General features: G+C 56.3%; 1 protein-coding gene across 4 annotated transcripts in view; it reads right to left on the bottom strand.

The window, feature by feature from the left end:
- CDK18 (cyclin dependent kinase 18) overlaps positions 1-18788 on the bottom strand; it is a 30649-nt gene extending 11861 nt beyond the window's left edge. For 2 of the 4 annotated variants that reach the window (XM_028120265.2, XM_028120264.2), the window contains exon 1: positions 18617-18788. In XM_028120265.2, the coding sequence (XP_027976066.1) occupies positions 18617-18719 (103 nt within the window). In that variant the 5' untranslated portion in view covers positions 18720-18788. Of the gene's footprint in view, positions 1-10712; positions 10867-13530; positions 13692-18616 lie in introns of those variants that run through there. The other 2 variants (XM_028120268.2, XM_028120266.2) reach the window with 2 other exon arrangements.
- Between the last annotated feature and the right edge of the window lie 1592 nt (positions 18789-20380).

The raw sequence follows: 20380 nt of genomic DNA on the forward strand, positions 1-20380 counted from the left end.
GTGATCTGGACATGGAGCCACGGTGAGAAGCATCTGAGGTCTAGGTAAGGGATGGTAATCCACCCAGGATTCCAGGTTGTCCTACTGTGCTGAGACAGGGAATCCTCTGAGCTGGGGAGGTGCAGGGAGGCAGAAGACAGAAGGCAGGCCGAGTGGAGCAGCAGAACCCCCACCATACCCACCCCCAACCACCACACAGGGGAAGAAATGTCTGCCCTGCAGACTGATGCCCCAGGCTCGGTCACGGTTAGTCTAGGGCTGTAGGGGGGAGCCAGGCACTTGGCTCCTTCAGGTCTGAGCTCTGCCAAGAGGGACTGGTCACGCCCCTTTCTAAAAACAGGGCTCCCCCATAAAGCCATCCAGCAGTCTGGGATTTATGGGATGGCATGTTGGGTTTGTGCTCAGGAATCCACCAGTAGCTGCCATAAATCTTACGCCCTTGCTCTTGCCTGTCGGGGAGGGGGGCTCATTAGAAGCCTTCTAGGAGGGAGGCCCCCGGTTTCTGCAAAACAAAAGAGAACCAGCCCTGAGTGGCGCCTGCTAGTGCTGTCCCCTCCGTTCAGTTAGGAGCTAGGAGCCACCAGCTTGGGTCTGGGGTGGGATGGAGGGTGGCCTGGGGAGCTAGAAGGAAGGTAAAGCAGAGTATGGCTTCTCAAGCAGGAACGCAGGGCCAGGCGATGCCGAGGGATGGGGACGGGCTGTCCTCCACCACGCGAGAGAGACCCGGAGGAAGTGGTTGTCACTGAGCAGGAGGACGGAGGTCAGATGTAAGGATGGACTTACTGGTGGTGACAGCGAGGCAGGCGGCAGGGGTGGTGACCACAGCAGAGAGTGGATGCCTCGCTCTGCTGGGGACAATCGGGGCATTGAACCCTGCAGGGTCTTGGGTGTGACAGGGCAGACCGAGTAGTGAATGCTCCCTGTTGTTCCCTCGCTCAAGACATAAAATGCCTCTGTCACTTTTCCCTTGAGAGAATCAGCTCTTCAGATTTGGGGGGTCAAGGGGGAAGGGGGACAGGAAAAAGGCCTGTCACCTTGTTGCTGTCTGCCCCTCACCCCCATCCGGGGACAGAAGGGCTCAGTGTGACCCAGCCCGAGGCCAGCCCAAGGCCGGGCACAGTGTGGCCTTTGTCCCCGGGGCCAGGGAGCCATCTGGGGCTGTCCTCGTGCAACTGGTGCCAGGGCAAGAGGGAGCTGGGCACCCAGGGATGCTGGGCTGGGGGATGTTGGAGAAGAGTCCCCCTCAGGAACTGTGGGCGTGGACTCCCCACAACCAGGCCTCCCTCCCCTCCTGCCCACCTGCCAGGTGAGCCTAAAGTTCTCAGCCTACCTCCTGTCATTTCCTCCCGGGCACACACCAACCAGCCCAGAACTTCCTGCTGGTGCCAAAACAGCGAGTGGTACAGGGGGAGGGAGGAGCCAGGCTGGAAGGAAGCGGACACTCGCCCAGAGGCCGCCATATGCCCAGTGAGAAAGGGCCGAACTTTGGGAACGGTAGCAGGAGAAGCCCTTAGAGACCCACCATTCACATCCCCTTGCTGGCCCGTGGAGGACACCGAGGCTTCAGGATGAGACCTGACTTGCTCGAAATCATGCAGCAATTTCCTGCTTGTTACTAAATGCACAAACTCTGACCACATTGCTCCCTGCTTCTCCTAATGGGAGCCCTCACCATGCTGCCCCTCCCTGGGACCCGGGCTGTAGGAGCCGTTTCCTGTTTGAGGTCTCCTCCAGGTTTCCTCCACCCCCACCCCGAATTAAAAGCCAAATTCACATTCTGGTGCCACCCCCAGCAGGGCTGGAGGGTGGCACTTCAGTTATATAATCTCTCTTAGCTTTGGCTCTAGTCCTTCACTTGACAAGTGTTTATTAACAGCTACACATGCCAGGCACTGTTGTAGACCCTGAGAATCCACTTATGAAAGAAACAGACATAATCTCTGCCCTCACGGCACTTACATTTTAATGGTGGGGAGCAGCACAAACAAGAAAATAAATACATAAAATGCACAGGATGTTAGCTGGTGACAGGTGCAATGGAGCAAAAGAAAGTAGCAGAGAAGGATGGGGGCTGAGGGGGCTGGGGTGTTGCAATTTTAAACAGGGTAGTCAGGAAGGTCTCTGTGGGAAAGTGACATCTCAGGAAGAATTCCAAGAAGTAGTGTAAGCAAAGGAGCTAGTCATGTGGAATCTAGGGGAAGCAGATCAGTGCAGGAACAGGCGGTGCAAAGGTCCTGAGGCAGAAGTGAGTTTGGTATGCTCTAGGAACAGCAGTGTGGCTGCAGAGGAGGCCATAGGGGAACAAAGAGCAGAGTGTCAGCCCCCACAGGGAACAGGAGGGTTTCAGCAGCTGAGTGATGTGATCCCACTTAGATTTCAATAGGCTCCCTCTGGCTACTGTGTTGAGAGCAGCCTGTGTGGGCAAGGAAGGAAGCAGGGAGCCTCCTCAGGAGGCTACTGTAGAGATCCAGGCGACAGATGGTGGTGGTGGCCAAGACCAGTATGGCAGCAGCGGAAGCGGCTGGCTTCTGGACAGATTTTGCGGGTGGAGCCCAAGGGATTTGCAGAGGGGGTGTCCGAGAGGAGTCAAGCAAGACTCTGAAGGGCTCTGGTTGGAGCAACTGGGAGGATGGAGTGGCCACCGCTAGACACGAGGAATGCTGGAGCAGAGGTCTGGGAGGGAAGAACAGAAACTAGGGTTGGGGCAAGTGTTTCACGTCCAGCAGATGTCTGAGTGCGGATGCTGGGTGAGCTAACACGACGCGGCACCAGCACAGGGAGGCCGCCAGGGGATGTTAGCGCTTCCCTCCTCTTCCCTCAAGCTCCTGCTCTGATGCAAAGATGTGCCGGAAAAGAGCCCCAGATAAAGCTCACGAGACACGAGACACGTCCCTCAGAGATTCCTGACAGCCTACGAAGCGCTCTGAGACCCCTGACGGAAAAGAGGCAGGACGCAGGGCCGTGGTCAGCTACCCGCAGGCCTGAGGCACCTGACTGAGAGGGAAAGGCCAGGCAGGCAGGGTCCCCCTGACTTAGATGACACAACTCGCCAGGGCCACGCGGGGCAGAGGACCCCGGCCTCCTGGCTGACCGCTCTCAGCCCCGGTCCTCGGAGGGGAGAAAGCTCCCCACGGCAGGCCGGCCGGGCCCCCAGGCCCAGTGTCCAGGGAGAGCAGACACAGCCTGCTGCCCCCAGGACAGCCCCTGCCAGGCCCCAGACCCGCCACCTGCCCCGGGCCTGGGCCACCTGCCGGGCCCTGACTGGGAGACTACAGAGGCAGAGAAGGAGCTTGGCAGAGCATCCAGGGAAGCTGGGCAGCAGTGTCTACCCCACGGAAGTGAGGCTGGTGTGAAGGGCGGAGGGCGGCTTCCTCCCTGCATCTCCAGGGAGCCAGGCTTGGAGATTCCTCTTAGCAAACCCCTCTGAGAAGCCCTTTCCCTCCTCCCTGAATGAAGCCCCAATTCACAGCCTTCACCCAAGGTCCTTCAATCCGGCCCCCTGCCTCCAATGGCTTTGGTCTCCCCTCTCTCCACAACCCAAGCTCGGCTCCAGCACCTGTACCCTGGTCCACAGTTCAGGCCAGTCCAGGCCTGGGGTCTGGCGAGGCTTCCCCGACCCCCCAGGGCCACAGGGCGGCCCTCGGATGGGCACCGTCCGAGAAAGCGCATCCTCTCCCGGGGCCCCAGTGGGGACTTTTCAAGCACCCCTCTCACCAGGGGCACTCTGCCCCCTCTGCCTGGTGTTGGTGACGGACAGCTGACAGGCACACAGGGAGCACCTACTAGGCTCCAGGAACAAGTCAGGGGCTTCTCCAAGTTCCTCCTCTGCTTTCGTTCTGTTTTCTTTTCTTTTAGATCTCAGTCTCTGAGGGCCCAGGAACAGGGCTTGAAGGCTACAACTCGCAACTGCCCACTCTCTGAAGCCCAGAAGTTCTGAGCCTCGGTGTCGAAGGCTGATCACTGGCCAGGACACCCTCGGCCGCCCTCTCCCTGCCCCCCGACCTCAGTCACTCTGCCACTTTGGGCGGGTTTCAGAACAAGCGGCCACGGCTGACCAAGTTTGCAGACGTCATGAGCTGGGACTTCAGAGCCACTCCCTCCTCCCAGTGAGATCTGTGCCTCAGGGACCCCTTTAGATAGCATCTCTTCCTCCATCCTCCAGCTGAGCCGGCCCTGCACAGCGTGGGGCTTCGGTTTCCCTGGCTTGCGACAAACCTCAGGGGCAGTCAGTCAGCAGTGGCCCAGAGCCCTCTTCGTTGACCTCGCTCCGCCCCAGCTCCGGCCTGGAGGAGAGGCTGGGAGCCTGGGGCCTTCAAGGTGGCCAGAATCGAGGAGCACAGAGAGGCCTGCAGCCGGCCTGCCAGTAAGCAGATGCTTCCCACCGCCTCTGTTGGGAACGCAGGAAGCAGGCGGTGAAGGCCTTCCAGGAGCATGCAGGGCTAACCTGCAGGAAGCGTGGTCAGGAGGTGAAATGTCTGGGGCTCGGGGCTGCCCCTGCTCTTTGGGCAGATGTACCATTTACCCCTGTGGGGTCCTACCTGTCGGAAGTGTCCTAGAGTGAGGGCCACATGCTGGCCAGGCTGGCTCTCCAAAATTCTCTGCTGCTTGGACTATGAAAGAAATCCCAGCTTTGCCACTTAACAGTACCATGACCTGGGAAAACGCCCCATGCCTCAGTTTCACTGTCTGCTAAATGGGGAGAATATCTAATCCCCGATCCAACTGCTAAGAGGCTACAGGATTTAACTTTCTTGGTTGCTTTCTGACGATGTCACTCCCCTCTTTAAAATCCTTCAACATAACACTGCCCTCAGACAGAAGTCCAAACTCCAGAGCCCAGCGGACTAGGCCTCTTGTGTTTTGATCTGTCTCCTTCTTGAGTCTCGGCTCTCACCGCTCCCTGGAGGGTCCAGTTTTATGGGGTGTACTTGGTGTTCCCAGAGTAAACCACACCCATGCCCCACAACTTTGCACGTGCCGTTCATTCGGCCCAGGATGCCCTTCCTCATTGTTCCCTTGGTAAGATGACTTCCAAACTCAACTCAAGTCTCGCTTCCTCTGGAGAGCCACACATGACCACACCTCCTTCCTTTAGGTAAATTGGGATGCTTCCTCCTTGTCGCTTCCAGACCAGCCTGAGTACACTTGTCACTAGACTGTGATGTCCCGCAGGACGAGAGCGGGGTCTCAGTGAGCTGTTTGCCCAGCACCTTATGCAGCACTGGGAGCCTACAGGGTGCTCGGGCAGTGTTCGGGGAATGAATGAGGCCACCAGGCCACTGCGCCCCAAAGGCTTGTTTACAGCTCTTTCCTCTACATACATACGAGGCCCACTGAGGACAAAGACCGTTAGTCCCCTTCAGCCTCCAGGGTGCTCTGTCTTGTGCAGTATACGCTGGTTCTCTTCCTCCTTTCAGTCTGGCCAAGGCCCTGTTTCTAGGTTTATCTCATGAGGCCAGGTCCATACTGAGAAGGTGGGCCTTGAGTATACCCGGGGTGGGCCTGGCCCTCTTTCTGGGCACCCAGAGCAAGGCCCACGGTCCAGTGAACCAGCCCTAGACCCTGGACATCCTTGGTTCTTCTGACTCTCAGTGGGAACGGGGACATCGGCGGGACTGGTGAGCCAGGGACTAGGGAAGGCCAGTCGAGTGCTTCCATCTTCAAGGCTGCAGAAAGGCACAGCCCCTTCCAAGAGGCCTTCTGTGATGACCGTCACTTCTCCCCTGGCCTGAAAGCCCACTGGCCCCAGCCTATGGCATCCTGGACATCCCCAAGCAGGATGTCTGGCTCCCTGGACTGCACCTGTTCATTTGTCTGCTTCCCTGGTTTGCCTGTGAGCATGTTAAGAGCAAGGACTGGGTCTGACTCATCATTACACCCCCAGGGCCTGGCACTGAGCGAACCCTCAAATGATCAGCCGTGAGTTCTGAGTTCTGAGTTCTAGGGGCTATTTGGAGACAAGAGAGAAGCCAGGAGACAGTCAGTTGCCCACTAGACTCGAAGCCTCAGCTGTAACCTAACCTGCCTTCTCTGGCCAGCTCTTGGCTCGGATGGCAGTCACGGGGTGGGGAGACAGGGAACCACTGAGGCACAGGGGGAAGCTGCCTGCCGGACAGTGACTCCCTCAGCGAGGTCTGTGGAGGTCTCTGCTTGGGCAGATGACCCACTGTGAGGGATGGACTGGGGATGGGGAAAGTCTTAATGCTAGGTTCCCACCAAACACCACTGAGTTGGGGCCCACGGGGCTTGTGGGGAGGGGGTTTGACAGGGCCCTGGGGCCTTCCTCATGTGTTCCCATCCCTCTGGGGCAGATTCCCAGGGCCTCACAGGTCAGGTGCACTACCCTGGTCAGACCTTGGCCTTGACCCCTACAGATGACCCTTCCTGACCCCCTGACTGCCCACTTCTAGCCCCATATCAGCCCTGCTGATACTCACTGTTGCCCTCCGTGGGTTCCTAAGGCTCAAGGAACAGAGGCCCATACGTCATCTTCTGCTTTTTCTTTCTGACCCTTTCTGAGACCCAGCTAAGTCTGGTCTGCAGTCTTTGGAGAGGCTCTGGATTTGCAAGTGCTAAGATGGAACAGTGTGCTCTTCGGCCAGCTCTGGTTCTGGCTGTGCAGAACATTCCAGACCAGAGGCTGCAGCAAGGAGCAGTAAAGGCAAGACCCATCCCCACATCACCCTGCCTCCAGACCAGGCCCGCCTCCCCTCCCAGGTGGAGGAGACCCTTTCCCTGCTCCTTTAGGCAGGCTCCATTACAGACCCTCAAGGAAGGTCCCTCAGCCACCTCGCCCAGCATTTTCAAAATCCCAAAGTCTGGAACCTTTTCTGAGGTCTTCCTTCAGTCCCAAAGGAAACAGCTCACACCTGTCTCCTCTCCATTTGCTTAAGCGCAGAAGCTGGTGCCCACAATCTTCCACACAATGAAATGGAGGAGAAATAAGGCAGGTCAAGTTTGCCCACCCTCTAGCTCTCCCTCATCCATGCAAGAATCCCAGCTTTCTTGGTGGTCTGTCACGGGATCTTTGTTAACATCAAGTACTGGCATCCCTGGGGACCTCTCAGTCTCGGGAGCAAGGAGGGCAGGAGGAAAGGCTTTCCCGGCATCTCTTGACTGTATTCCTATTTATACTCCACTCCACTCCCAGCAGCCCCCTGCCTGCCCCCTCCAGTCTGGCCCACATTCCAACAGGACCCCCGCCAATATCTTCCAACCTTTAAGGCAAGCTGGCCTCCTCACACTTAGCATGGCTTCCCTCCCACCAGGCTGGGTCCAGGTACCCCCCCCCCCTTGGCCGGGACCACCTCCCGCTCCTCCTGCCTCCAAGGCCCCCTCTGAGAAACTTCTGAACACCTCACCGTTGTTCCGCTGTTCTCTAAATGCCCCGCTTCAGTGTCACTTGCTGCCCTGAGCTCAGTCAGGCTCCTCGGGGGAGGTACTGGTTTCTCCTAGTCACTCACTCATTCCACAGGTACCTGCTGGGGGTGGGGGGGGGGCCACTGTCCTAGGCTCCACGCCCTGTCTCCCTTCCCTTGGCCTCCAGGCTCTCCTCCTGCTTCCTTGTCCCTCCCCCATCTGCCAGACTCACTTCCTCTACCTGTCGCTCAAATCTGGCACTCCCCAGAGTTCCCTCTCCAGCCCTCTGTTCTTCCCCTCTGAGCTCTGTTCTGGTGACCTCATGCTCTCCCGTGGTGGAAACCGCCAGCCACGTGCTGATGACTCCCATACCCAGAGCTCTGGCCCAGGAAGCCCCAGAGTGGCAATGAGCAGGTCCAACTGACTACCTGCTCTGCTGTCTACATGTCCTGGGGGGGGGGGGGGGGAGGGGGCTGACAAACTAGAATAAACCTCACTGGGACCGGAGGGAGCAAATAGTTTGAGATGTGTTTTTAAGTGAGAAGGGCAGATGTGTGCAACTCACAAAGCTCCATGTGTGCTAGATATTCACATGCCATAGACACACCCTTATAAACTCGGACATTATACCTATAATCCAGGAGGACACAAGATAAATTGCTAACAGAAGTTATCTCTGGGTGGGGGAACTGGGAGTGACTCTAATATCTTCTTCTTGCTTACTTGTATCCTCTGATACTTCCATAATGGCCACTCACTGCTTATGTTAAAAGAAGTAACACTTCTTTTTAAATGAAAAGAAAGTATTTTTAGATTGAGATTCCAAAACTCTTTAGTGCAAGCCTGGGGAGAACTATAATTATCTCAAACAGGGATTGGCAAACTTGTTCTGTAAAAGGCCAGACAGTCAATATTTTCAGCTTTGGGGGTCATATGGTCTCTGCTGCAATCACACGATTCCCCCCCACCCCTTGTAGAAAGTGCCCGAAGACAAGATGGACACAAGTGAGTGGGGCTGTCTGCCAATCAACTTTTACTCGTGGACACAAAAATCTGAATTTTATATTGTTTTCAATGCCACAGAATATTATTTTCTTCTTTTGAATTTTCCCCATTTAAAACTGTACTGACCATTTTTGGCTCGCATGCCCTACTGGAACGGGCTGGAGGTGGTTGAGCCCTCACTCACGGAGGCTTGCCCCAAGCGTCCAGTGTCTGTACGGCATTTGAATCCAGCACCCACTCCTTTGGGAGGTTCTTTTTCTCCTCTTAACTGACAGTGGGGAGGCCTTCCAGGGTTTCCTCAGTCATCCGAGCCGTGGCAGGGACCGGCTTCGCAGGCCTTGGCTGGGGGAAGCCCTTGTCTATGCTCCAGAGTTTAAAGAACGGAGGGCAGGGTCCCTCCCAGAGTCTCAGAGCACTGCTCACCTTAGCAGCAGGATTGGTAAAAGTTAGAACCACAAACCCGTCATCTTGGATGGAGCTTTAGAAATCCCTTGGTCTGTGCCCTCATTTTTCACGCGAAGGCGGGACTCAGAAAGGGGAATGACCTGCCCGAGGCCACGCAGGTTGAAGGGGCAGAGCTGGGACCAGAACTGAGGGCCTGTGACTGTGACTTCAATGCTCTCTTTGATCCTTTGGGGACTGCAAGGGGCTGCCAAGAGATAGCACCCCTGCCACGGGGCGATGTCACCAGGGCAATCGGCAGCCCACTCAAGGACCACCTTGCCTAGGGAAGAAGCAACGTGAGCTGTGGCTCAGGCCAGTGCATGGCACCCAGCCCAGCCACAGTGAGGGGTACTGCCAGCTGGGCTCCAGGCCAGGAACAGGGAGGGGCTCTGGGACCCCTCGTCTGGCCTCATCCCATGCCCTGCTTGCAGAGGTGGTCTGGAGACCCAGCACTGCTGACGTTATGAGTGATACCCTCGGGCACAGGACCTACCTCCTACCTGCTTTCAGGCACTGAATCCTTTGCTGGATGCCTGGGGCCGGAGGAGAGAAGCAGCCCTGGTTCCTGAAGGGACCCCCCCCCTCCACCTGCCCCACAAAGGAAAGGAAGGGTAGGCTCCTTTAGGGAAGCAAGGGTGTAAAGACAGAAATCATTCTGGGATTTTGTCAGAACTTACCACAATAACAATAAAATGCAGAAGGTCCTTGGCATGAGGGAGACTAGAAACGTTTTAAGAATAGTTCCCTTCCCCCTTTTGAGGCCTAAGCCATGGTTTCTACAGGGACCAAGCAGAAGCCAGGTTACTGAGAACTGCCACGTGCAGCCCAGTGACGCGGGGGGCTACTGCCCCTTGCTAATGACACGAGGTGAGGCAAGAAGCCGGGAGTGTGGTGGCCGCTGCCTTTACTGACATCCTTCCGGCACGTGTAACACTCCCACTCTCCCCATTTTCTCACTGACGAATCTGAGGCTTGGGTGGGCAAGGTCCTGCGCCCGAGGCACCTCACTCAGCCGCAGGGGCAGGATTGGAGCCAAACCCCAAGTTGGTAAACCGCCCCCCATGCTGGACAGAAGGCGGGTGCTCGCATGTAAAGAATGAATGAATGCACCGGGGTGGCCATTATAGAGTCACCTTGTCTGTCCCCACCCCGCCAATTCCAGGGAAGATTTGATTTAATGTCAGTAGGTGGGGTGGGAGCACAGGGTGGGAGCCTGGTCCACCGTTCCAAGAAAGAGGGTCTCACCACTGTCCCTCCAAAAGTTCTGGCCAACGTCTCCTTACCCAGGGTGCCCTGCCTCACCAGGGACACCCATGCCTGCAAGGAGCTTTAAGACCCTTTCTGGTTGTGAGTCAAACCTCATACTTGCCTCCCGATCCCTCCTCCCCTGCACATGAAACTGTGAAGATTTCAGAAGCAGATGGGCTCTCCTTCAGACAGGAGTCCTGGCTGAGATGCGCCTACAGCTTTCCCTCTTCTTGATCCGCCAGCACCACTGGCCAGATCCCGCCGGGCCCAGCCCCCAGCTCCATGGTGATCCTGGGCCCCAGGCCCTTGGCCCGAACCACTGTTAGTCCCGGCCTTAGAGTTGGGTTCTAGGGGTATGTACGCAGCTGTGGAGACCAGGACAAGACAAGCCTACTGCTGGGGAGCTCCCATCCCTTGGAGATGGCAAAGCGCCCACTCGGCAGCTGAAGCCAGCGGGGCAAAGGCAAAGGGTCCAGGGTTGGGGAGAGGAGAGATGAGGGCAGGACACGGGGCTACAAAAGAGAAATGTGACTTGTTCCCCAAAAATGAGGTGAAGCTAATCAGGTGAGTTTGGACCCACGCCAGCTACTCCCTCACAGACAACAGAGCAGAAAAGGGACTGCGATTAGGTAAGTCATAAGCGAGGGTCTTCTTACCCCAGGGCAAGGAGGCCTGGCCGGAGGCCCCTTGGAGCCAGAGGCTGCAGGTCTTCCAGCTTCCAGTGCCCACCTTCGCTCATGCGAGAAACTAGAGGGCAGAGTCCCCACAACATAGATTCCTGGTCCCCTCCTGGCAGGTTTCCATCCATCCCTTCTTCCCCTAGCTGGAAGAGCAGGAAAGATGCTCAGGGCCCAGCCTGCTGGGGTTAAGAAAGCCGGCTTTTTTCTCTACCTCAGAGCCAGGCATGGTGTCATAACTGGGAAATTTCCTTCCCAAATAACCGTGCACGATTCAGCTAATCATTGGGCATCTGCTACATGCCAGGCACTATGTGTTATTTCATTTAGTTCCTCTAACAACCCGCCCTACGATGACTCCCATTTCACAGATCAGGAAACTGAGGCTCGGAGAAGCTCAGGAGTCTGCTGGGGAGAGGAGGTCAGCTAGTACGTTCTGGACCTGGATTCCAGCAAAACCCTGGTTCGCCCTCCCCTTTAGGTCTCAAACTCAGGGAAGGAAAGGAATCGGGAGGGATGGATAGAGATGATGGACGAAAGTCCCAAACAGGTGACCCCAGAAAGAAGAGGCATGGTTGGGGTAGAAGCTGGGAAGACCAAGCCAGGCTCTGCCCTATAGCATGGGGCATGTCAGCAGACGACAGAGTCTGGGTCTACAGAGAAAACAAGTGCAGCCCGAAAGGCAGCATCATGTCCCCTGGGACTCAGGGGGTGGCTTCCTGGGCAGGCAGCTGGATCCCATGAGATCTCAGACCAAGAACCTACTTGTTCCCCGGATCTGGTGTCTCCTCTCTTGCGACCCACGGAGAAGCCTGGCTCTGCCTGGCACAGAACAAGCCGGAGCCTCCTTACCCGGAGCACCACACCCATCCTTCCTTCTCCTGAGGACTGATGTCGAACCAGAGAACTCCAGAGCGGGCCAGGATCTCCCCTGATGGGGCAGGGACTGTGAGCAGGGAGCTCAGGGTCAGATGGAAGTGGGCTGGATCCCACTTACATGAGACTTGTGGAAAGCTGGTCTCTTAGAGCCTCTGTTTCCTTGCCTATAAAATGGGACAGCAATGCCTACTTTATGAAGCTGTGGGACACACTGCTGGGCACCCAGCAGATATTCTATAACTGGTAGCCACCCAGGCATTCAGAATTCAGATGTAACTGACTGAGTCCACTCTGGCTCTGGAAACCCCCATACATATGGGAAGAATGGGGGCTCTATTCTCCTGGAGGGGCATGGGTGGCCAGTGGGGAGAGTCCTAGGAACCTAACGGGGCGGTGAGTTTGCAGGGGTGGGGGAGGTCAGCCTCACAGGCTCATCAGCTGCACAGGAGGTGACTGGGGCAGAGTAATCTGAGCCAGTAGCTTTGCTGTGGCAAGGTGCCCCTCTCTCCAGACCGCCTTCAAGATGCAGACCCAAACCCAGAAGCCACTGTTGCCTGGGACCAACCCTGCCTCCCCTCAACCCTAAGCCATGTGTCCCAGCCCCCTCCCAAGGCTAGACTAAAGGTAGGGGATCTCTGTGGGCAGGCGAGCCTGTCAGCCAGTCCTCCCAGCATCCTCAAGGATTCTGGTCCCCCAGCCCAGTGTCCCAATGTGCTGTGTGCCCATGCCCAGTGGAAAATGCCACCTGCATCTCACAGGGTCCTGGCCAGGGGGCGATAGCTGGAGCTGGCAGTGAGTCACAGTGCCCAGGCTGCAGCTGAGGAACTGCAGAGGGATGGGCTGGGGGTGGGGATGAGATTCTGGGGTGCTGACCCTCACTCCTCACACAGCCCTAACTTTCCTACCCCTGCTGTCAGGAAAGGGTTCAGAGAGCATTAAAGAGGCCACTGGTGCCTAGGAGGGTGCTGACCCCACAGCACAGAAAATCGGTCACTGTTTCAACAGCCCGACGCCCACAGGGCCTGCAGACAACTCCGGCCACCAACAGGGAGAGAAGAGAGGCCTCCAGCCCGGACCGATTTCAGATTCCAGATTCCAGATTCCTGATCCTGTCCGCCCCCCCCCCCCCCGCCCCCATACAGCAGAATCCTCAAGCCACACAGCGCAACAGGCCACCCGCCGCCCCCCCCCCACCGCTCTATTAACCCTTGGCCTCCTGCCGCTGCGGGGTAGGGGCCGCGGCCCCTGTGGTCTCCTGGGGGGTCAGAGCAGAGGCCGCAATCCCAGAGGCCCCAGTCCGCCTCCACCGCCCCCACGCTGGAACCTGCAGGGCTTCGCGTGTCCTTCCACCTTCACCCCGGGGCTCTGGTCTCCCACCCTCCAGGCTGTCACTCTGGAAAGTTCACCGGAGCCCAGAAAGCCCTTCAAGGCGCGATCTGGCCGCACACTCGCGCGGGTTCTCCCGTCACCGGAGACTCCCGACCCTTGCCCTTCCCAGAAGGAAGGGCGATTGGAAAGCGCCTGGTCTGAACCTGGGTGGAAAACTTTGCTTCCTCGGGTTCAGACCGGAGCCCGGGGGCCGGAGGGAGTCCCGGCGGACACTCGCCGGGGGAGGGAGGGATCTGCGAAGGCAAACCGGCGCACCTGGAACTGGGGAGGGGCCTGCTCGGGGCCTCACCCACCCCCAGCACGCGAGCCCGCACGCCTAGTGATCTCCGATCTCCCCGCAGCGCTCCGGCATTTCCCTCCAACCTCCCGCCCCAGGGCAAAAGCAGACCGGCGCCTTTAAGAGCCGCTCCGCTTACCTTTGCTCGGTTTACCCGGCGCCGCGGTGCCCCCTCCTCCGACCGCCCCCTTCCTCCCCCGGCGCGCCGCCCGCCCAGCCCTCCGGACACTGCGCGTCGCCCGCGGGACTCACCGCGCGTGTCCTGGGGGCCGCGGCGCGCCGGCTCCCGCCCGCGACAGCCGGGGTGCCGCGGGGCTGGGCGCCGTGCCCTGCGCCCTGCTGGGGTCCCTGCCCGGGCTCGGGGCTGCTTCCCCAGCTCCGGAAAGGTGAGCGGCTCCCCAGAGAAGCTGCAACCTGAGCTGGAGGAGGAGGAGGAGGAGGAGGAGGAGGAGGAGGAGGAGGAGGAGGAGGGGGAGGAAGAGGAGGAGGAGGAGGAGGAGGAGGAGGAGGAGGAGGGAGAAGGGGAGTGGAAGGGAGGGTGGAGGAAGGTGGGGAAGAGGAGGGAGGGGGAGGAGGAGGAGGAGGAAGGGAAAAACCCAGCCCCCGCCAGAGTTTTTCACGTGTACAAGTTGACTCCTCCCCCGTCCCTCCCGCCCTGCCCACAGCCTCTGCCAATCCCCAGGGCTCCCTCTGCCCGGGTGCCCACCCCTTTCTCCCACTCTGGGAACCAGGGTCCAAGTGCCTCTTCCGGTTTTGTTCCTAGGCCTGGCCTCTGCCAGCCCTCTGGGGCTGGCCCGGAGAGCCTTGACTAGGCGATGATGAGCCCCTCTGGATCGGAGCACCCCAGGACTGGGGCCAGACCACCAGGGGTGATTTGCTGACAGTGCCTTTCTCTAAAGGTAGCTTTCCCACCTTCTGAGTCTGATCCTGGATCCCAGCACCGGGCACCCCAGGAGCTAATGCCCACAGGCCTATCCTGTTAGCCATAATTACCTTTAGTGTTCTTGCAACAGTAGCCCTGGGGTTCTCCCTCTGCCCTGTCCAGTGGGACTTGTCACTTACCTTTTGGGACCAAGCTCCCACCTGGTTGACCCCACCTCTCTGGGGCTTCAGTGAAGCTTCACCATTAGCCATCACCCCCATTTCCTACCCTGAAGGGTAATTCAGTTTGTCTTTTGGAATTAAACCCCACAGGCCAACTGAGAATCATCCAAGAGACCTTACAGAATAGCTAGCGCTGGTCCAGCTTTCATTTTACAGAAGGGGAAACTGAGGCCCAGGAAGGAGATCGGGCTGGCCCAACTTCCCACAAAGAGTTAGTGGCAAACCACAATTAGGACCCAGGCTAATGGCCATGCCATCTAACTTCAGAGATCCGAGGAAGATGGGGAAGCAGTGAAGGGCACAGTGGCCCCACCTGGGCCCCGCCCAGCCCTGCTTCCTCCTGAAGGCTGTGAGGAGAGGGGGTGGTATCTCAGATCGTATGGGCACCAAACCAAAGAGGTCTGTGTCCTCTGCCTTGCTGGTGGGCATGACCTCTGCAGTCTGGGGGTCCTCACGGTGTGTGGGAGAGTGTGTCTTGAGGAGGGTGGTCCACAGTGTGGATGTGTTTCCTTTCTGGAAGCCATGGGCCTGAGGTTCATCTCTCAGTACCACCATCTGCCCTCCACCGCCAGCCCGCATCCAGCTTACAACACGGGATCACTCCAGACTCCAGGAGGGCTGGAGATGCAGAAAGAAGGAAGACCCCAGGCGCTTGCAGGTGAGTGACTTGTGGGTAGTCAGCAGGGGCACCCTACAAAGGGCCTCCCAACTCTGCTACCTCTGTTTTCTCTGCCAGGGCATGCAGATTTCCTGGGCACATGCCCTCTAGAAAAAGAAATCTGCCTAGTGCTGAAGAGGTGCAAAGAGTGGATGGATCCAGAGCCTCCAGACTTTGGGGATAGTAGGCTGCCGGGCTCCATAATCTACGTGTATGATAATAACACAGGGGGGCAGAGAGGCTGGGCAGAGGCAGGAAGGGACAGGGAGGGCAGGGGAGAGGGTTATGGCTAAGAAACTGTGGGTACTAGAGGATTCGAGAGAACGGGGCCAAAGGGTAGAGCTTCAAGGAACGAGGGGAATGGATGAGGTCAAGAGGTTTCAACAAAACTTTTCTGAGCATGTCTTATATGCCCAACAATAGCCAGGATGCTGGGCACAAAGGATAGACCGAACACAGTCCCTTGGGAGCTCACGGTCTAATGGGACAGGGAACAAGAGTCGGGATGTTGTAGGACCCAGCTTAGACCTGGGGCTGCCTTCTGCTGCTTGCGCTGAGGGTCTTGGGATGAGAGGACAGTGGAGGGCAGGAAGGGGTTTCTGTTTTCCCAGGAAGCCTAGGTAACACCTTTGCAGAATTCAGGGATGAGAGGCCAGAGCTTAGAGGGGCTGGGACCAGAGGTGACACATAGAGGGAGGCAGGTGTTGGGTTCTGAAGACCCTTCTAATATTTGCTCTATCTGGGAACTACAGGGCAGTGTGGAATATTTCAGGGGAAAGAGAAATCATCAGGTCTTTGGTGTAGGATGATCCCCCAGCCAAGAGGGGGATTGGGGGTGGGGCACATCTGGAGACAGGAACCCCAGTTTGCAGGTTGCCTCCAGTGAAGGATGATGCAGGCTTAGGCTGGAGCAGTGGCAGCAGGGAAAGGGGAGGGGACTGACTCGAGAGATAGTTTGGAGCCAGGATCACGGAACTTTGTGTCTGTTTGAGTCTGGAAGATAAGGGAGCAACCTCTGGAGTGATAGACCAAGCTGGAAGCTTCTTAGGGATGCTTTGATTCATAGAACCTCCTTTTATTTGTTGTGTGACCTTGGGCAAATGACTTAACCTTTCAGAGCCCAGTTTTGCAATCTGTAATACAAAGATACTAAAATTCATCTTGTGTGGTTGTTGTATATATTAAAGATAATGTATGCCAGGGCGCCTGGGTGGCTCAGTTGGTTAAGCAACTGCCTTCAGCTCAGGTCATGATCCTGGAGTCTCGCGATCGAGTCCCACATTGGGCTCCCTGCTCGGCAAGGAGTCTGCTTCTCCTTCTGACCCTCCTCGCTCTCATGCTCTCTCTCTCTCATTCTCTCTAATAAATAAATAAAATCTTTAAAAAAAAAAAGATAATGTATGCCAAAGCATGGGCTTAATTCATAATAGGAATTCGATAAATAGTAGATGCAATTACTGTTGTTTGTCCTTGCCACAAGCATTTGTTGAGGACCTGACACGTGCCACCGATTGTCCTTGATCTTTGGGACTTAAGTCTCAGTCCCTATTCTCATGTAGCTCCCCATCCAGTAGGGAAGAGATATGCAGAGAAACAGTCATATAGCAAAGCAATAGGGACTGGGGCAGGGGAGGAAACTGTGCCCAAAGACTCAGGGACAACTTCACAGAGGAGAAGTGACAGCTTAAGCAATGTAGGGCCAGCTGTCTGCTCAGAGATTGTCACATCACGCCCCCCCAACCCCCCGCTACCTGACATGGGGTTGAGTTTCACAATCTGAAATGTTCAGTTTTGAAGGCATTTGTCATATTCCTTGGGGTTGGGAGAAGGGGATGGACTGCAGATGGGTGTCTATATGGAACCCAGGGAATGGTTTGCAGAACCTCAGCAGCCCCAGGGAAGGGCATGAGCAGATGGGCAGTTAGAAGAAGGGAACGAGGGGGCGCCTGGGTGGCTCAGTTGGTTAAGCAACTGCCTTCGGCTCAGGTCATGATCCTGGAGTCCCAGGATCGAGTCCCACATCGGGCTCCCTGCTCAGCAGGGAGTCTGCTTCTCCCTCTGACCCTCTTCCCTCTCGTGCTCTCTATCTCTCATTCTCTCTCTCTCTCTCAAACAAATAAATAAAATCTTAAAAAAAAAAGGGGAACGAGAGAAGAGCGAACATGGCCATGTGGGCAGAGCTTGCTAGCTGGATAGGGAGCCTACGTGTGTGTGCTCTTTGGGCCATCCTAATTTTTCTGCTCCCTGTCTGTGCCCTTCTAAAAATTCCCTGCAAAACCATTTGGTGTCCCTCGCCATGACTCCCATGCCGATTTTCTTTCCATATATCTCTCAAGGAGCCCAGCTTAGTAGAAGCAGCCCTACCTGGTCCTCCACTAAGGAAGGACTCCTGCCCTCCTGCCCCACCGAGCAAGACCTTGGGCTTTACAGCCACATAGTCTGTGACCTCTCTGATTTTCCAGTCTGTAACGTGGAGATAGCAATAGTCCCTTTCTCTTGGGGCTGTTGTGAGGTTCCAATGTGATGTAAACTTGGCGCCCAATCAATGCTTGTTTCTCTTCTCTGCTCGATAACAGCCTCCTTGCAGAGGGTCTGACAAGAGACTCTCAGCTAGGGATGTCCCCTGGCACACCGGCTTCCGGGGCCCCTCCCCTATAGTTCCTGCAGACCCCTTCCCCTCTGCTAGCTTAAATGGCATCGGGGTGACCCTGGTCACCAGGGCAGTGCTGGCAGGATGACAACGGGGGCCCAGCCGCAGCCCAGCCTACTCCCCCACTCCAATCCTTGCTGCCAATGACATGCCACTGCCCTGCAGATAGGACAGGCGTCCCCAGACGCCCGAGGGCTGAGTGGGGAAGCTGTGGAAACAGCTCTCCCTCACAGACTGTGTGGGCAGTGCATTCGAATAGCTTCTGAAAAACCAAAGTTCAAGCCCGCCCCACTTTCCCCGGGGAGGCACAGCATCCAGACAGGAAGAGTTCAGCCAACAGAGAATCTCCTTTCTGCACATTGCTGCAGGCTCTCCTCCCTTCTGGCCCTGTCCACACACAGGCAGCACAGTCTTCAAAAGCACCGCGGGGACACTTGGGAGGCCCAGAGATCTGACTCTGCCCCTAAGGTGCAAGAGTCCATTTCATTGATCTGGGCCTCCATTTTCCTCCTCTGAAAAATGGGAATGATGTGAATGCTGCCTCTCAGGAGGGTTCAATGAGAGGGTGAATGTGAAGGTACTTTGTAAACTCTAAGAAGATCTGCATGCATATGAGGTCATTAGTGTTTGGCCAAAGAGACCTTCTTAGGGTTCTTAGGAGACAAGTGAAGACCAGAGAAATGAGAAACGAAGTAAGAACACAGGGACGCTCTCCCCAAGAACCTCGGGAGCGAGATTGGCAGCAGGGACCTTAGCCCATGGACCAAACCCCAGTGGCCTAGCTCCTTCCAAGCGTGCTAGTCAGTCAGGACAGCAGGACGTCGCTGGACCCAGCCAGTTCTTCCTCCTCCTCTGAATAAATCCAGGCCATTGTTTTCCAGTGACTTCTGGAGAGTGGGGACGATTAGGAGACAAATGTCATTTACCTGGTTCCAGTGTGATTCCACGACAGAGACCAGAAGTTGCCACTTTGTCACTGCGCCGAGCATCACATCCTCTCCTCACTGCTTGTGCTAAATGTACAGGCATGCATGTCCTTGTGCATGTGTGAGTACACACACACACACGCGTGTGCGCTTGTATGCGCTGTGTACAACCGCGCCAGACTTCAGAGGGAGCAAAATCTACATCCGCGGAGGGTTCCAGGAGAGGGTGGGCACATAAACAGAGTAAGCCAATCACAGCCCTGTTGACCCTAGCAACCGTCAAACCAATTAGAGCCCCACCCCTGAGTCCAGCAGCGCCTCCCAAACACACCACAGACACACACACAGACACAACCTGCATTGCCATGGCAACGAAACCGTCCCACAAAGCAGGGAAAATGGGAAGTGGCCCTTAGCAACATGACCGGACCAGCCACTGGGGTGAGCAGGCAGGCAACAACTGGCTAGCATTAGGTCACTATGGGGAGAGGGTCCCCATGCAGGGAGGGGAGGAAAAGAGAGTTGGTTCATCTGGGCTTCCTAAGTCCATTTGTTAGCCCTGGGCCTCAGTTTGCTCACCTGTAAGATGGGGTCGAAGACATGCTCAGCATGTGTATTACAGAATGGGCTTGTATTATAATAAAGAAATTCCTTTCAGTTGCTCAATAAGGATAGGAACTATAGCTTATATTTTCAGAAAAGCTTAAGAATTTTGAAACTTCTGGGTAAAAGAAAATTGGCTGATCCCCAGAAAGACCCTAAAATCCAGCTCATGAGCTCATTGTAGAGGTGGACCTCAATTCAGTTTGAAAACATTTCCTTGGTATTTACCATGTGCCAGGCGCTGATGCTGGCTTCAGCTGTGGCCAGGTGGACTATGAGGGGCCTGCAGAACATGTTGGTGGAAACATCTGGAAATGCTGGGGAGGTCTGTTGGATAGGTCTGGAACAGGTGCTTATAGGGGTGGCAGACTGCCTTGAAGAGACTTTGCTCAGGGCCAGGGAAGAGGGCTGAAGCTCAGACCGTGCGGGCCTCCCTGGCAAACTGGCTTCTGGCTTCCATACCTCATCATCCTCCCTTTGGTCAGCTACCAGAGAGATCTTAATCCAAAATGAAAATTTGACAAAGGGCTCCTCTGCCCAGCTGCTCCTTCTCATGACTCCCCAACAGTGGGCCTTGGGTCCCCTCCTTCAGAATCTGAAGAAAGCTGAGAGATTCCCTTCCTAGAATCAAAAACATACATGCCCAGTGTTTTCCATTCATTTTTGGGAGCTATGGGCCTCTCGAAGTTCATTCATGGACTTGCTCCAAGAGGCATGGCATAGGAAGCCCCATGTGGCTGGCTTCTGCCTCCCTCATCAGCTCGCTTTATAGCCTCCCCACCCCCATCATTGGTACGTGCCGGGCCACATGAACTCTGTGCACTCCCCTTGCACGCACCTCCGCACTTCACTGCTTCATGCCTTTGAGCATGTCATTCCCACCAACTGGAGAGGGTTCTTCCTTTCACCTGTTACCTGGTAAACGCCTGTTTAGTCTTCAAAACCCTGTTCAGGAGTCAATACCTCATAGTCTTTGATGCTGGCCGGACAGGCTTGATCACTCCTTAGTGTGAAGAACTCCTCTCACTGCGTGTCTCCCAGTACATGGGGGATCCATGTCTATCTTCTTTACTGGGCTTTCCCGAGGCCAGATGCCACATCTTCAGTCTTTATATCCCTAGTACCTAGCATGTAATAGGTCTGTAGAACCCAAATGGCAGG

Source organism: Eumetopias jubatus, unplaced genomic scaffold, assembly GCF_037043125.1.
Source record: "Eumetopias jubatus isolate StellerSeaLion01/CBP00866 unplaced genomic scaffold, mEumJub1_p1.0 scaffold_12, whole genome shotgun sequence".
Lineage (NCBI taxonomy): Eukaryota > Metazoa > Chordata > Mammalia > Carnivora > Otariidae > Eumetopias > Eumetopias jubatus.